Source organism: Mchenga conophoros, linkage group LG16 (assembly GCF_057382185.1).
Source record: "Mchenga conophoros isolate Kocher_MC1m ecotype Shallow Benthic linkage group LG16, M_conophoros_male_GT1.1, whole genome shotgun sequence".
Lineage (NCBI taxonomy): Eukaryota > Metazoa > Chordata > Actinopteri > Cichliformes > Cichlidae > Mchenga > Mchenga conophoros.
This window is the reverse complement of record NC_140541.1, coordinates 3,973,076-3,991,725: the sequence shown is the minus strand read 5'-3', so window position 1 is coordinate 3,991,725 and position 18,650 is coordinate 3,973,076. Positions and strand designations below refer to the sequence as shown.

General features: G+C 41.5%; 1 protein-coding gene across 1 annotated transcript in view; it reads left to right on the top strand.

Moving 5' to 3' along the window:
* ttn.2 (titin, tandem duplicate 2) overlaps window positions 1-18,650 on the top strand; it is a 217,356-nt gene that overhangs the window by 26,400 nt on the left and 172,306 nt on the right. The window contains exons 33-37 of the mRNA XM_085250572.1: window positions 640-871; window positions 2,046-2,330; window positions 3,005-3,130; window positions 3,480-3,668; window positions 5,568-5,618. Of these exons, the coding sequence (XP_085106698.1) occupies window positions 640-871; window positions 2,046-2,330; window positions 3,005-3,130; window positions 3,480-3,668; window positions 5,568-5,618 (883 nt within the window). The remainder of the gene's footprint in view (window positions 1-639; window positions 872-2,045; window positions 2,331-3,004; window positions 3,131-3,479; window positions 3,669-5,567; window positions 5,619-18,650) is intronic.

The following is an 18,650-nucleotide window of genomic DNA, read 5'->3' as shown; positions in this document are numbered from 1 at the left end:
TTCGCTGTTTTTTAAGACTGTTCATTTATTTAATTGCAATGAGTTTCATCTTATTTTAATCCTAAGTTAACTTTTGCAACCAAAGCTGCTCTGTTTCACAACCACAGGCGTTACGCAGAGAAGTTAGTGTCAGTTTGGTGCATCTATATGTTTTAGCTTGGAAAGACACGGGCGAAGTTTACAGATACTGAACCTGACATTAACATTTTTATTTCTCTTTTATTTCTTATTTAGAAATATGCCTTAAAGTAATAAGGCATAAAGATACACTAGAAACAGTGTGTAAATATTTAGATATTATTCTGTTCTCTCTGTGGAAGCAGTGACGATTGGCCATAAAAATAAAAAATAACTATTAATGTTTACATATGACCCGCTCAGGTTTGTCAGTCCCCCACAGCATGTTTTACTGCACTCACATTTTAAAAAGCAACTTAAATAGTAGAATTTTGGGTGCTTGGTGATTGTATTTACTGACATTTTCAACAGAAAATAGGGCCTTAACTCTATTATTGTAGGGTCTACCTTACAATATAAAGCACCTTGAGGCGACAGTTGTTGTGATTTGGCGCTATATAAATAAAAGTGAATTGAATTGAACAGAGATAGAAATGTAAATATTTCACTATCCCCTCCTAGGTTCTGGAGAAACACCGTGCAACCTTTGAGTTTGAAGTGAATGAAGAAGATGTGGAGGGTCACTGGCTGAAGAACGGTGTGGAGATCCAGTTCTCGATGGAAGAACGATTTAACTACGTGACCATCAGGAAGCTGCATCGCCTCACCATCTCAGAGACCTACAGGAGTGATGCTGGGGAGTACACCTTCATCGCTGGCAAAAATAGAAGCACCATGCAGCTTCGAATAAACAGTAAGTCCAGCGTGACGTCACACAGAAAGAATGATGTACAGTATGAACACATAAAAACTGGTTGTTTCTTGTTTGTTTCTAAAAAGGCCATTTATTTCAAACTTTCTCATCAGTGATACAATTGTGCTTTGAAGGTTACATACACTCATCATTCTCACCATTTTGGCTTTATAATTATTTCTTTGAGCTGCTATTTTTAAGGGTAAAATGTCTGTTCAGCATATATCTTTAATGATTTAAATAAAATTAGAACTGGGTTTGAATTTTTTTAGGACTTTTCTCTAATCACAGGGTTAAACGTATATGTACAAGCTCAAGTATATACAGCGCTCCCTCGCTATAACGTGGTTCGCCTTTCGCGGTTTCGCAGATTTTTTTTGGTGCAATTTAGTTTTTTGGGTTTTTTACAGCGCATTGTCAATTAATCTCGTGCTGTGTCTCCTGTACAGTACAGAATGCGTTCAGCTTGTCAAATTTACATAAATCTTCGATTGCTAGCAGCGTGACTCTGACGTGAAGTTTTCTCCCCAGCAAACACAACAACGCTGAAAACGTTGTCACCTGCAGGTCCCTTTGGTTTCATTCTGTAATACTGGACTTATTTTTCTACAAGGCCTGAACTTTGAGAATATTTAAATAAGAGAGAAAAGTGTATTAAGTGTGTAGTGAGGGGTTTGACAGCCTTAAAACATCTATGTTAATTGTAAAAAATAAAGTTGGCTACTTTCGCCTATCGCAGGTTATTTTTAGAACGTAACTCCCGCGATAAACGAGGGACCGCTGTACACGCAGAAGTGCAGCTGAAGGTTCTAGCAGGCCTAAATGCAGACACGGAAGGATGGACACAAGAAAGCAATTCATATTACATCACAAAAGGTCCAGGAAACAAAACATGAAGCACAAAAGGGAAAATTAAATCCACCCACAGAGAACAGCAATCAGGAAAGTGGAGATGTGATGAAAGCAAAACACAGCTGAAAAGAAATGGATGATGAGAAAACTAAAAGCAAGGCACAGAGGACAAAGAATCCAAATAACACAGGAAGTGAAATATGGTGACCAAATACATAGACACACATGAACTTAATACAGGGGAAGTGACATGAGAGGATGGAGCAAGAATATCCGTATATTCCAGTTAAACTTTACCTCTAAAATATTCTGCCTCGTTCAGTCCCCGAGCCTCCTCAGATCCTTCGCCACATGGAGCCCCAGTCGGTGGAGGCTGGAAAACCAGCTCGCTTCTCAGTCCAGGTGAGCGGTGTTCCCCAGCCTCAGGTCTTCTGGTACAAAAACTCCCAGGCTCTCTCCGCTGGCTTCAAGTGCAAGTTCCTGCACGATGGCAACGAGCACACACTGCTGCTCATCGAGGTCTTTCCTGAAGACGCTGCTGTCTACACCTGTGAGGCCAAGAACGAGTATGGCACTGCCACAAGCACTGCAACACTCAATGTTGAAGGTGAGACATGGATGTGACTTGATGGTCAGTTTTGTATAAAACAGATTGTTGGTTTCTGCTGAAATCGGCATTTTTTCCTGAGTAGAGTGCATGCTCTCGCCATTAGCCCAACATCACAGTTTTCATGGACACAACTCTCCACCAGAAATAGGTCAGATCGTACCAGAAGGTGGAAATGACTTCTGCATATTTTTAAGTTGCACTTTATTATTAATTCAACGTGATCATTAAGAGGTGATGATAGCTTCAATATAATGCAAATGATGTAGGGCAGCAGAACAACAAGCACTAAAATACGAAAAGAAAAAAGTTTTCCTAAAGTTTTGGAAAAGATAAAGAAGAAGACTATTTGTATAAGAGTGTTCTTACCTGACAGCGTGTGGAGTTTTTGCATCGCTAACCAACCAGCTAATTAGAAAGTGTATGAATATGCAGTGCAAGCCTGCAGGGAGCCTCCACACTGCTCCCCCTGGTGGATACACATGCTTTTACCACTGATTGCTCATTAAGGGCGTTACTACTCATAGTTGTGTCGTCCACGTCACAGGCGGCAATATAGCAACCGTCAAGGAGACCAGTCAAGGATTGGCCGAGGACCCACCATTGCCCTGCCAGGGTCCAGGCAGACATTGTAAGTGGCTGTATCTGTACTGATTCAGGTTCTTGTGTTGCAGTTTCAGAGGTGGTTTCTCCAGACTCCCCCGCCACTGTTGCTCCCCCTGTCATCATCTCACCCATGGCCAGCACTTCAGCCTGCGAGGGCGCACCAGCTTGCTTCCAGTGCAAAGTCCGTGGAGATGGTAAAAAATACAATTTCTTATTGAGTGATGCTGTGATTTTTTTAATACTGAAACAAAGTGATGGTATTGCTCAGTTCCTGGTAGTTACGCTGCACAGAATTTTAAGTTGAAACTTTATTCAAACCTGTGGCCACTTCCTGTGAATGGAATTTCCTACCTACGCATAAGTTTCAGTAGTAGTGTGTCCTTTGGTCTTCTCTTGAAGCCATTGGGACTTCACTGAAACTTGATTATGGCACGCGACTAATTAACCACCTTCTGACTTATTTACTCTTGCTGTTGACCCACAGTGCAAATTTACTGCAGTATATTTACACAAGCCGTGCTTTTTCCTTTGTCAACCATCAAGATGTGAAGATAAGCTGGTTCCACAAGAAAAAGGAAATCAAACAGTCCGAATTCTTCAGGATATCTCAGTTTGATGACAGCTGTCAGCTGGAGATCTCCAGGGTTTATCCAGAGGACGAGGGCGAGTATACCTGCATGGCCACAAACAATGGAGGGACGGTGTCCTGCTCTGCAACTCTTACATTAGACGGTGAGTTTATTACTAAAAAGAAAGGCTGCTTTTCTTACTCTGAGACAATTGAAGTGTCACTAACAGAAGCTCACAGCAGTGCTGGTTTCAGATCAACACACTCTCACTGAATCTGTAGATTATGATTTGGTGTTGTGCTGTCTGGCGATAACAAATCCTGCACATTCAGTTTTCAGAACTTGTTCTTTGAGGTTAGGATTAAGTTATACATTAAAGTGAATCTCAACAGCAACAACAGTGGGCAAAGGAAAAAGGGGAAAAATCTGCCTGTGTAATGATGGCATTCATCCATCCATCGGCTGGAGCCCATCCCAGCTGTCTAAGGAAGGGCACACCCTGGACAGATCGCGAGTCTGTTGCAGGGCTAGCACATAGAGACAGACAACCATCCACACTCACATTCATACCTTTAGAGGTGTTCACAATTTAGAGTTACCAATTAACCTATCACTACTAATTGCATCACTTTGGACTGTGGGAGGAAGCTGGAGTACCCGGAAAGAACCCATCGTACTGCCTATGGTGGCATTGGAGGATCATAAAATGAATAATAATAAAAATGAGAAAAATGTGGGCTTTTGTGTTGGAAGTGTTTATTAACCATGTAGAATTAACTTTGTAAAATTACTCCCATTGCAATGTGTTTTATAGTTATATAGGAATGCAATGAAAGGTGACCAAGGCTCAGGGAACAATCTTTCATAAAAATACAAACAAGTAAATATCATTGTGTATACCTTTTCCTTTTTCACCTGAGTTCTGTGTCAAAGTTTTTATCCACGCTTTCTTTACTGAAATATGACCTCATGAGCCCTCAGTCAGTTTCAGTTTAGTGATTTGAAATGCTAGTGGGGACGCTCAGCCATGATAGTGAGGGATCATTTGCTCTGGTCCAAGTAGTTTTGGTTGTTTTGAGTATTTTTGTAGTTAGTTAGTTTAGTTTGTAGTTTTTGTTATGCTGTGAAAGGACAGAAGATATTCCCTTATTCCCAGCTCCTGACAGATCACACAAATGGTGCTTACTGGGATGTAAATAGAACAAAGTACACTGAGCCAATGAACATGCGTTATTTCAGGGCAAAAGCAAACGTGGGACAGATCAGCCACCACCAACATCACTCACCTAAAGATACCTTCAATTTGCCAAGAGCCAATTTCATCCAACCAATCACAAGCTGTACAGTGCCACATGGGGGGAGGCCCACTTTTATCTGTGTGTAGCTAGCATGCCAAAATCAGAAATAAGCTGGTTCCACAACCAACACTCGGTTTAGCCTAACAAGAATGAAAACACTGTCTGATGAAAACACTCTCGTCATAGTGGATGATTTGGCCAGTACTCCTGTAAGACTGCTAATACTGCTGAACAGGCCAGGTGCTCAGCCACACTCACCATAAACGAAGAAGGTAACCCGTCCTAATTAGCTCCAAGCAAAACTTGAGAGGATGTCCTGAACTGAGGTGCAACATTCACTGTCACATTAGTTACTAGTGGGTTTGATTCTCTGAAATTATTTTTCAATCAGAAAAATTTAACAAAAAAGCCTCAAAACAGGACCTGACAGAAGTTAGTAACCTGACTCATTTTCAGATACAGAATGTGAATTTGCTTCAAGGCAGCTACAGTAAGACTTACATTTATTTGAGTGTGTTTGAGCGCACTGCAGTATTAAAAACAGAAAAGAAAAAAATAGAAAATTATCCAAACACTCTGAGACCTGCTCAGAATAAAGATATGGAAGCAATACTTTCTGTAGGGAAAGACATTAAGAGGGGTAGAAAACTGTCAGTACACATGTAAATGTACATTATATGTGAAAGAAATGTGTGTCTACATCTGCCCATGTTGGGATCAGTGTGTTGATGAAAAGGGAATAAATGTCATGGCTTTCTTCACAGTGACTCACGTGAGAGAGCAGGCTGAAACCAAGACTGAGCTGGAAGTCAAAGGTAAGGTCATAAAGTTAACTTTTCACCACATATTAGAGCGAGAGCATTGCTCCATCATGGCTGGAGTGGAAAAACTACAGCTGGAGCAGATTTCTCTCAACTGAATTTTGATTTGAAAGTAGTCTGTCACTGGATAACTCCAAGCTGTGGCTCACTGAAGCAGATAAATTGTTTGTGAGAGCAAAGTGATAACCGCTACATGAGTGGATGCTTTGTGTTGGATCGTACTTGTCATGCGTCCATGCTTTTATCATCATTTCTATATTTCAGGATGAACTTTGACCCTCCACAGTTGCATGACATCTTTATATATATATATATATATATATATATATATATATATATATATATCTATATATATATATATATATATATATATATATATATATATATATATATATATATATATATATATATATACATATATATGTATAAACACTTTCTAAATTATCTTTCATATTCCATCTGGTCTTACTTTGATAATGTTGTGTGGTTTCCCTCAGGTGAGAATTTGTTGAACTTGAGCAGTTTGCATTCAAAAGTTTATTTATCTTTGGCATGAAAGTTCATCTGATTTTCTTCCCAGAAAAACGCGGGTCTGTATTTTTTAAAGACATGGAGGATTGCCGAATCTGGAACTGATACCTTCCTCCTGCAAAATATTTCTTAGCCTGGCTTGCAGATAGTGGAATGTGATTCCTGTGGTTTGCTTTCTAAATAACCCCAGTAAACCTATATTAGTTCGAATAAACGCCGTCTCACCAAATTCTGCTGCTTCATTGGTTAATTTTGGAATATAATATTTGTTTTTAGAGAGTTCTGCATCTCATACGTGTGCATCTTTCATTCCCTGTTTAAGTTTAAGGATTAGAAAGGGCGTTTATTCTTCTGTCTGCAAGTCAGGTAAGAAATATTCTAGCATAAAACAAGTTTCAAGAACTAAAACACGCAAACGGTAGCAGTCCATCTTGAAAATATGCTTCTTTAATCACAACAAAATAATATATGTTTTGAAGAAATTTCCACAGACGAAGGATCAAAACTTCCTGCAGGTTTCTAATAAAAAGAATCAAGTCTTGCGTTTATTCGAACAAATATGGTGAGTGAATTTTCTTATGGCATTGTGAGTCCTTGCATGCATTTAATATTTCCATTAATGATTCATTCAAGTCCTTTTTTCAGTTTTTACCCCTGGAAGCTGTGTTGGTCTGACAGTTGTCCATTTCTGTTTGCAGAACTGTTCTGTCCTCAAAGAAAAGAAGAAACTGTGCATTGCAGCACAGAACTCACTGCCACTTGGCAGCTTAGAGGAGCCTTCTCCGACACTGAGGATTTCATAGATCATGGCCTGGTGTCAGCCAATCGTTGCTCCAGCAGGACTTCATCCATCAGCTCATGGACAGAAAACATGAAACCATCTTTCACAAAGAAACTTAAGTTTCAGTCCATCTTAGAAGGGGAGGCAGCAGAGTTCAAATGTAAACTGATTGCCTGCCCTCCTCCTACTATCCTCTGGTTTCATAATAACAGATCTATACCTAAAGAGCATAGACGCAGGATCTACACTGACAGCAAAATGCATGTTCACACTACCAGTCTAGTTATTCATGGTGTCAAAGAAAAGGACTCGGGCAGTTATAAGGTAATGGCAATAAACATAGAGGGTTCTGCAGAATCCACAGCATCACTTCTGGTGTCACTGAGGGAAGAGCAGTCTGCTAACTATCTTGGCTTTATTAGACGCACTGCTAAAGCCCACGAGAGCATCGATACCATGGCAGAGCAGAGGAAAGAGAGGAAGTTTAGGGTTGACCTCAGATATGTCGGGTCTCCTTTTGACAAAATGTCCAAGGTCCATCAGGGTAGATCTCGATCTAAGAGTGCTCTTGTGCGTACTGTGTACTTCATGCCTGGTTCCCATTCAGAAGACAAGGAACCAGAAAAGGAGTCTAAGCGGTTAGAAACTGCCTCTGAGCGTGCCCTGTCTCCTACCCCGATGTTTGACAGATCTGAGCGCTTCAACGACAGATTCAGTGACATCTACTGTGACCGACGCACTGGCACCAGGTTCAGTGATAAGTTCAGTGACAGGTGCAGTGACAGATACAGTGAGAGGTTCAGTGACACTGAGAGTCTCCACAATGAGGTAAGAACAAAACTTACTACACTCCAAAAAGCTGTCAAACAGAAAAAGAGGCTTTCTATTTCCACCATGTCTTCCTCTGAGTTTGAGTTAGAATCTGTCGCCAGTGAGTCAAGCTATGCAGATTATGTCGAGAGACTTAGGGTCAAGCCTGCTTCTCTGCCTGATGTTCAGCATTTCAATCGACCCTTTGATTTGGGTGAGACGTACAGGGAGTTTCAAGGTAAAACCTCTAGCAGGGATCCCGCTGAGCCTTGTGTTAGACATTCATTCGAGCCTCAGTCGAGAACCAGGGCCATCCAATTAATGAGAGGTGAGCTGGTCAGTACAAGTGTGTCAGAAACAGAAAAGACATCAGACGACAAACATTCAGAGAAACTAGAGGATAAAAAAGTCAAGGGTTTTGTTGAAATACAAGCAGATGTGGTTGATGACCATAAGGTGCAGGTTACAAATGTTGGGATGACAGCATGCAACCTTGAAGGACCGCTCGGTGAGAAAGCGGTTTACCCAGAAACTACAATGTACACTGAAAGTGGGGAACGTGTTAAAAGTCTGCCTTCTCAAGAAGCAACATTACTCATACAGTCAACCATGCCAAAGTCAGTCACATCTACCAGAGAGAGGTTTCTTAGAGAAGACACAGCAGCAACAGAAACAGCTGATCTGTGTAAAGAAGCATTTGCTGGGGAGGATTTGAGGGCTCGTTACGAGAAGAGCCTGGAAGCTGAACGAATAGCTTGTGAGGAGAAACTCCTTGCCCTGAGGATCAGGAAATGGCAGCAAGGGAGTAGGATGCCAGGAGAGGAGACATATGATCCTGAAACTGATCTGCCCATTGTCCCTGAGGCAAAGTCCACAGAGCCCACAGGGCACATTTACAACCAGCAGGAGAAAAGAGCAACTGTGGAAACTGAGGCCATGCACTCCTCTTTTCATGAATCACTCAAAAAAGAGGCATGGGAAGATAATCCTGAAGGAATGGCTCAATCAACACCCACATCTACAATAAAGATGAGAAGCAGAGAGGTGGAAAGGTCTGCCTCTGTGGGTACAAAAGCTTCCACAGTGACAATTGGGCTAGAAGAAGACACAGCACCACAGACGCTGATGCAAAAGTCCCAAAAGTCACCAAGAACAAGACCAAGGCCAGAGGACAGATTCAGAATTTCAGAGAGATTTATTAGTGAAAAACAAACACCAGACAGCAAAGGGGAAAAACAGGTTGAGCCATGTGATCAGTTTGCAGGCAAGTTTTTTAGAGCTCCGTATGAGAAGAAGCTAGAAACTGGAGGAACTGAATGCGAAGAGAAACGCCTTCCCTTAGGGATCAGGCAGGAAGGCATGAGAATATCAGAAGAGGAGACATTTAACTCAGAAACCGATCTGCCTATTCCGGCAGGCACACAGTACAAGGAGAGTGAGAAGCACATTCACACCCCACAAGAAGTAATGGAGAAAAAGATAGCTCCTGTGCCAATGCCTATGGCACCTAAAGTCAAAGGTGTAGCAGAGCAGCTTGAAACATCTGCCCAGTTGGTCAAAGGACAAATGAAAACAAAAGTAGAAGAACTGGAACATGAGAAACAAAAATTGCAGAGATTTAAAGCTAAAGCAGCAGAAGCTGAATATGAGTCTAGATCTGAAAGAAAAGCTAGAGCAGAGAAGATGCTGTTTGAGAAGACGAGAGCAGAAAAGGAGCTCCAGCTGTCGAGGGAAAACATCTCAGACCTGAAGAGTGAGAGTGAGAAGTTTATTAGTGAAGAGGAGGCTTTGACTCAGCGAATAAGAAAGTGGCAACAGGATGTTTTAATGGAACAAGAGCAGACTGCAGAACTTCAAGGTTACTCACCTTTCCAGGCAGGGAAGACCACTGAGGCAGGAACAAATCTCGCAGAGGCCTCTGCTTTAGAATTGGCAAACACAGTCAGAGAGAAATGTGTTTCTAGTGAGTCTGCTCCTGCTGGTTTCCAAGACCAGGAGGGTGAAACTCTGCAGTGGCCTCTGGCTGGTGAACTGCCAACAGAGGGCCGTGTGACAAGGCTGCAGAGGGACAGTGAGTACTTTGTAAGTGAGGAAGAAGCACTGGCTCAGCGCATATTAAAATGGCAACAGGATGCAGTAGAACAAGAGGATACAGCTGAGCTTGAGTCTGAGTGGCCCCAACTGCCCCTGACTTATTGTGAGCCCCATCATAGTGGCATGTCTCATGAAGCCCACCCCAGTGAACCCCCGCCTCCACATTTATTTTCAACAGAAAAACCGTCAGTTTTTCAGCCCATTGCAAAGTGTGACCTGTCACCTCCTTTTGAGGCTTCTATGGCCAGGCACCCTGCTGCAGATGCTAGTTTGCTACACCATGTGGGTGCACCTGATGCCCCTGTAAGATATCAAAAGGACTCTCAGGCTTCATCAGTCCAGAAATACTCTCCAACCCAGCTCACTGGGCGTCCTTATGAGGAATATGAACTTACCTCTGCCTCTTATGAAAGCCATCGTGAGCCTTCCCCAGTCAGGAGAAGCTCCCCATCCCTTAGTCGACAGGATGATTCAGAAAGAGAGGGAGTGGTGAGGTTTAGAAGGGAGAAGCATGTTGATAAATCCAGCAGGCAACACTTCCAGTCAGAAGTAAGAGAAGAGAGAGCTATGGAAAAGGAGATGGGAACTGCAAGAGAAAACACTGAATGGAAACAACAGAGGGATGAAAGAAGTGGAGATTTGAGAAATCTGAGATCTACACAGGGTAAGGAGATGAGTACTGAAATAGGTGCTATAAAGAAGGAAGAGAGAAGAGTTGAAAATGTGGAGTTAAACATAAAAGATCTTGGAAGTCTGGGAGGCTCACATCCAGTATTTGTTAAAGAAATATCTTCACTTAAAGTAAAAGTTGGCGAGATGTCTGAGTTTATCTGCCAGTTCCAAGGTGATCCTCCACCTACTGTGAACTGGCTCAAAGACGGCCATCCACTCGACCACAATCCTGACTATGATATCATACAGAAATCTAACAACTCAAAGCTCACCATATTCTATCCAACAACAGATCACGAGGGCACATATGACTGTATCATAACCAATAAACATGGCAAATCCATCTGCAGTGCTACTCTTGAAATCTCTAACAAAAAGGTGCCAAAAGTGTCAGGAGTCACACCGGATGTGGTAAAAATACAAGCACCAATGAAGGAGGAAAACCAGGAGAGTCTGATTGAGGAGCAGTTTCAGACCTACACTGATTCAGGAAAGGTAACGTTAAAGGTGCCTCGGATGGAGATCATTAAACGCCGCAGCTCAGACGAATCTTTTAGCACCTCACCCGTGGAAATTCGAATTACAGCTGCCACCCCCATCCCTGAGATGGCTGAGGATATTCGTGTGGACAAACCTCAGGTTTTTACAGAGGGAATGTCATCTGGACCGAGTAGTGAAGCAGCATCCCAGACCGTTAGACACAAATTTACTTTCTCATTTGATGTGGTTGGTGAAGCTCCCTGTGTGGTCACTGAATTAGAGAATATAACCTGTTCCGAGGGTGAAACAGCTGTCTTGAAGTGTGTTATAACTGGTGAACCTGCTCCAGACGTCACATGGTATCATGACCATATTTGCCTTGAAGCCACTGTTGGAAAATATAGTACTGAGATACATGATAAAATGTACATGCTGTATATCAGCAATTTTACATACCCTGATGCTGGACTGTACAAATGTGTTGCTAGAAATAAGTTGGGAGAGGTAACCAGTATCTCTGAAGTCTCCTATCAAGTTGAAAAACCTAAGAAGTTTTCAGGTGTTGATTTCACCCCATTGCAGACAGAGAGGAAGTCTCCTTATGGCTTAACTGAGGATTTCAAGAAACCTGACATCTTCCAAAAAGCTCAGGATAGTGTTGTGCTGCCAAAAGTTAAACCTCCGAGTTCACAAGCTCCAACAGACGTGCCTGTCAAAACTACTGTATCCAGACCCAGTCTCTCTAGAGAGCCTCAGGTTATATCCGGCTGTGGTCTGCAAGGTTCTGCTGCTGTAATTAAAGTTTCTCAGATTAAACAGACTTTCGAATCAACATCACCAATTAGATTAACGGAAAATCTTTCTCTGGAAGAGGAAAGAAAGAAAACACTGTTCCCAGAGGAGTTTATACCGTCTGTTACCATGTCTCTTAACCAGCAGGAAGAGGTAATGCCACATAAACCTGATACTATGCATACAGAGAGCTGTGTTCAGCTTGCTTCACCTACAACCAGAAGTGAAAGTTCTTACAAAGCCTCTCATGCTCCAGTAGAATCCAACAAGCCCGTCTCTTTTGAAACCTCCCAGGTCACTGATGTCAGTAAGGAAGTTATTTCAGGAGTAAGTTGTGGTGCAGTTAAACAGTTTCTTGAGGAAATGCGGGAGTCTCCAGAGGTGGTGAGACCAGGGTCACAGGAACTTGGCCTACTCCCTCAACACACTGAGGCGGGTGAAGCGGAGAGATTTAGATGGGAAACATTTGACAAAACTGGCAGCCACATTGCTTTCGAGTCTGAGAAAGTACCTGCAGGAAGCTGCCTTCCCACACTTTCTTCTCAACCTGAAGGAACTGTTAAGCCCAAACAAATTTCTAAATCTCTAAAACCAGCAAGCCAAAGTGCAGTTCCAAGGGTTTGCTCTGTAGAAAGTGAGGCTAAAATCTCACGTACGGCAAATTATTCTGACCATACTAGTGTTGGGGGGGTTTTAGAAGAAGTAGAAAAACATGTGAAGCGTGATGTGAAAGGATTAGAAGAGGAATTTGATTTAATGTTAGAGTATGTGCATAAGGAGGGTGAACTTTCTGGCGATAAGCTTATTTCCATACAGGAGCCCACTAAGGACAAAGCTCATAATGAGGAGCTGATTTCGTTCCCAGAAGTATCTATTGACAGCGGTGTTTTTGGTAGTATGCTAGAATCCCAGGATGACAAGAGAGAAGTATCAGAAAACACAGTGGCTGATGATCTAATTGAGTCTCCTACACAAATTAAGGGTGAATATGAGAAAATTGAGGTTCGCTTGAAGTCAGAACCAGAAACATTTATTGTCAAGCCTAAAGTACTCACAACAGCAAACCCACTTGGTCGGTCTAGAGCTGCTGCTGACCGTGGAAAGGAAGGAGATAGTATGGAAAGAGACTCAGCAGATCAAGCTGGGGGAGCAGCAGCAGCTGGCTCCATAGAGGAAGAGGAGGTCACTTTTGGTGCAGTGTACAACTACTATAGTCCTCCTCCAGACTGGGGGAGGCCGCTGTCCCCTGAGTCTGAGATGTCCATAGAGATTGGCAGCACTGTGAGTGAAGACATAGTTGAGGTAGCTGAGAGGTTCTACACCCCAGGCTCCTCTACTGAAGTCTCACAACCAATTGCACAGTCCTTTCACACTCCGAAGTCTCCCGTGTTCTTTCATACTCCAAGTTCTGATGAATCTGGTGGGTTTAAGACCCCTCAGGAATATCCATTCTCCCCTGTAGAATACAAAAGACCATCAACAGAAGACTCAAGTGAGAGGTTCTTCTCACCTGTTCAATTCCTAACCTCTCCTACTGATGAGGGCATCGAAAAAACTCTATCTGGAATGAATGTGGAAGAAAATCAAATCCTCAGCCAGGCCAGAGGGTCTTTGGGGTTGTCAACCCTGCAGGAGAAAGTGCAGGGGATCCCTCCGGCCTTCCTAAAACCTCTCATGAAGAAAAACGTGTTTGAGAACGACACATTAACATTTTATGCTGAGGTGTTTGGCCTACCTTCCCCCCAGGTGAATTGGTTCCGCAACAAAACCCAGCTGGTAGCGGATGACAGAGTTACTATAGAGCGGGATGGTGACAGCATCTCACTAACAATTCAAAATGTCACTAGAGCTGATCAGGGGGAGTATATTTGCGAAGCTGTGAATTATGTTGGCGAAGCCAGAAGTGTTGCTGTAGTGATCGTTGTATCACAGGAAGTAAGGTTTACACCCGTCCCACCTGCTGTCTCCCATCAGCACGTCATGAAATTTGATGTGGAGGAAGATGACTCTTCTCGTTCACCATCTCCTCAAGAGATTCTGCTTGAAGTAGAGCTGGATGAAAATGAAGTCAAAGAATTTGAGAAACAGGTGAAGATCATCACCATACCTGAATACACAGCTGACAATAAGAGTATGATCATATCTCTGAATGTGTTACCAAGTATTTATGAGGAGGGTGCTGTGGACTTTGTCACCCAGGAGCACGATGACTTGAAAATAGCATTTGAGGTCACCGAGATGCCCCCACGGTTCATCAATCCAATCTGTGACATGGAAAACCCAGAAGGCACCACTGTAATGTTTGAGTGCTCACTTATGGGAATTCCATCTCCCATCGTATCCTGGTTCAAAGGTGATAGAAAAATTCCTCAAAATAACAAAAAATACTTGCACTTTTCTGATAGTGACAATCATTTCCTGAAGATTTGCAAAGTCACAACAGAGGATAGTGGCGTGTATACCTGCAGGGCAATCAACATTGTCGGAGAGACTCTATGTAGGGCTTCCCTAGTGGTGTTAAGTGCCAAGGATTTCTCGGGAAAGACCAGGGGCAGGGAGCTGACCGCTGTGTCCCTCGGCAGTGCCAAAGTCCAGCCCCAGAGGTTTGACTTGATGGTTGGCAACACATCATTTGATGGTGAACAGGTGTCAGAAATTGAGCTGGAGTTTGATTTTGAACAAGAAGCTGATGAGTCACAGCGGGCAGTCAGGTTGGTGGCCAACACTGACAATAAAACAAGTGATGAGGGAGAGAAATATGTCAGCATTGACTTTGATGTATTTGCTGACACAGCAAAAGATGAAAAGATAGAATTTAAAGGTAAGTCCAGTGATATGTGTAGCTTCCAGTTTCAGGTGACTGAGACACCCCCGAAATGTATCATACCATTGACTGATGTAACGGCAGCAGTAGGGACACCTGTCATTCTCCAGTGTCTGGTTAATGGTAAGCCAAACCCCACTGCTGAATGGTACAAAGACGGAGACCGTATCACAGATAGCAGGTATATAATCCAGGTGAAAACTGCAGGCCACTTCAATCTGCTCATTACTAACGTGACCCAGAGTGATGCTGGTGAATACAAGTGCATAATCCAAAACACAGCTGGCTGCATTGAAACTGCAGCACTGCTGAAGGTGTTTTAGGGGTAAAGGTGCTGGGACAGGTCATATATTCATATTTTGTGTTGTATCTAAATTTTGCTTTCACAGTAGAATTAGATTTTGATTTGGGGAGGAAAAAGATGAATGAATGAAAAACAGAGTGTGAAGGAAAAGCTTATATTCAAAGAGACCGTCTGTGCAATTTATCTATACTATACTATATATATATATATATATATATATATATATATATATATATATATATATATATATAGTACATGAGGCGTAAGTTTTCTAGAAGTTTGCAGATAAGACTGGATAGAGGTTGGATGAAGGAGAAACATTATTTTTATAGAGAGCTTTTATAGAGAGCATAAAAATGTCATATTTCTCTGAAAAGAGAATGTTTTCATACTAACTAGTTTCTTAAAATTTTCTTACTGGTTTAGGATTGTGGCTAACAATAATATGGTTACCTGTCGTACATATAGGACATGTCTAAGAACAAAGCTAGCGCCCAAATAACTGAGTATGTATGTAGTAAATGTTTCTTTTAGCGTGTCAGTGACGGTAATGTGATACTTTACACTTTTGTTCAAAAAACATGGCTTTATGTGTTTCTCTATTTTCCGGTAACTCTTTGAAAGCAACATTATTGCCATAATGTCTTTACAATTCAGTGACAAAGTGTTGCATCCAAAATCTAAAAATGTTAGCAGCCTGGTTTTTTTTGTTATTTTGGTGTTAAGAGAAATTTGCACTAATGGAGATGATAGCAACAACACTATTATTTGTATTAGGCAAATTCTTTTTATCAGGCAAATATCACAAATACAAAAACCTGTGTGTTTGCTCAAAGGCAGCACCTATGAATAACTAACAAATAAAACATCATCTTCTAAATATTACTGATGTGCATCGGTGAGTTCGTCCCAGCCCTAACAACGCTAAGACAACACATTTTAAGCAGTGATCTTATCACAAATCAATTTGGAAACTTGAAGCTCTTTAGTTTGGATGAGACAGAAGTTTTTCTAGCAGAGTTTTTCTTTTTGTGGATTTTGTGTGATTCTAAGTTCTTGCTGTTTCTAAATGAAATTTATGGCTTTTTGAAGCATTTTTAAATGTCACAGAAGAGCAACTTGATAACTTATTTTAAAAATAGATAATACTGTGAAAAACCTTTTAAAAACAAAATATAAGTTTGGCATCTTGTAAATATGTGTAATTTTAGGGGTGTATGAATGTTTACCCAGTAAAATGCAAGATTCTGATATTAAGGTTGAAATCTTTCATTTATATGTACAGCTGTCATCTTGGTTTGTCTCAGTTTATATAATAAAATTTCTGATGCAGTCTGAGCTTGCTTTTTTAAACCAGCTTTCAAATGGATGATTTATCACTATGAACATTAAAAGAGAAAATTAAGTCATTAAAAGTGATGTTTTGTAGAAAAGTTTGCTGAAAATTCCTGATTCTGGGAGTCATACCAAACAGTCTTTATTCTGTGCAACATTCCAGAATGAAAGACAAAAATATTCAAGAAAATATAAATGCATGAAATACAGTTGCCTTATATGTCATGAATAAGAATGTAACAGATGATAATTACATACAGACTAATTGTCAATAAAAATCAAAGAAAGTATTTTACTGAATTCAATGCACTGAGTTAATATTTTTATTCCCAAATTCAAGCTGCACACTGGACTTACGTGAGAAATCAGACATTAATCAAGCATTACTGGGGCTTAACTGGTAATCTGAAATATTGGGTATTTTCCCAATGGGCCGTGCACTTTTGAGCCGATGGGTCAATTAAAGGGCCGCTACTAACCAGCCGTACAAGTACTGACTTGACCATTCATTTATTTTCATTACTGATACTGCATTGCCCAATCAAATCTCTTAATGCAACCAGGCCCTCCCCAACCTTCACTGTGTGCACACCATGCAGAGCAGAATTTAGTGTGGAATAAGTGGTTAAAAAACAAAAGCTAAAAGAGAAAAAGAATATCAATTATCAAAGAAAATAAAATATATACGGAATATACGTAGAAGAAATTTTAGACATAAAACAAATTTCAGAATTATAAAAAATTGATACTAGTTCTGCTAATTAAGGGCAGCTGTGACACAATTCTTGCACTAGGTGGTGATCTGATAAATTAACACTGTAAATGGGTCGGAAGTCAAAAACAAACCAGAATGGTCAGAGCGTTTGTGTTTCATGTAATTGTTAATAGTTAATGTGCTTATTGTAGTTTTGTCACATGTCCTAGGATTGTCCTCATAATTACTTCAGCAGCTAAAGCAAAATTTTAATGTTTTTAAACTGAGACATTATTATAAGACTTTTCATTATTGTAATTTAAATATAAAGATATGTTTGCTTTCACTTTTACAAAGCAAAATACGGATTGAACTCAACAACTGACTGCAAAAGTCCTCTCTGCTGAGATTTGTTTTACATGAGGACAGTCCTAATATCTGATTTTGTGAATGAAGTGCTAAAACCATAGCTGCTGTCTTTGGATATTATTATCCAATGTCCTGCTCAATATTTCCTGACAGAGGAAACCACCATCACCACTGTGGAAGAACAAGAGGAAACCTACTACACTGGTGTCCAGTTACCACAAAAAGCTAAAACACTTGAACTCAAGCCAGATTCTAAACTTTACTCTTCCACTTTAGAGAAAAAAAAAGAAAAGCCTGTTTTCCTTACTCAGCTCTCCGGAGCAGCTGTAAACACGGGGGAAACCGCCAGGTTTACAGTTAGAGTATCTGGCTTTCCAAAGCCAACTGTGCAATGGTCTCACAATGGAAAGGTTGTAAAGAGCTCTTCTGTATACAAGCTGATAGAGGAGAAGGATGAGTACACACTGGTTATCACCCAAGTCACGTCTGAATATGAGGGCAAGTACTCGTGCACTGCCACGAATAGATTTGGCCAGACGACATGCACCACATACCTGGAGGTGAAAAAGCCTGAAGCCAGCCAGGCAGAGAAATGGGTTGAGAAGATGTTTAAGCTCACAGGTCAGCCTGCTAGTTTCACACTTCAGATACAACCCGTGAGGTGCTCAGAAGGAACAGAGGCTTCTTTTAATTACAAAGTCAGTGGTGATCCGGTCCCTGATATAAAGTGGTTCAAGGGGCCTTTCCAGATCCAGCCCAGTAGAAACTGTACCATTAGAACCAATTCAGATGGATCTGGTTTCATCATTATTAAGAATGTCAAACAACAGGACAGTGGCTTATACACATGTAAAGCCTCCAACCAATTTGGTGAGACCGCTTGTAGTGCAGAGCTTGTTGTATTCAAAGAATCAGTCTCTGCTTCTCACAAACAGGAGACAGCCGTTCAGAAGAAAAGTTACAAGGTTTCAGTGACAGAACAAGCAACAGAGTCACGCTTGTACCAGGTCAGCCTCCCAGGCCAGGATAAAGCTAAGTCAGATCAGATGGTTTACACCATCGGCACAGAAGATCGGCAGATCATTCCCAGCGAGCAAGTGAGCTCCCTTAGAGAAGTAGATGTCTCCACTGCCACCGTGTACTGTGAGAGGGTTACCCACCAGGCAGCAATACTTCAGGCACATGAGACAGAGGAACGGGTGTCTGTGGTTCCTACTCACCCAGACCAAGTGTCAGCTGTTCCTGCGAAACAGCTTCACATGGCAGCATTCACATCGTCTGTTGAAGAGAGTCAGGACCTCACAGAGCAGCACTGTGATGACATTCAAAGGCCAGATCTC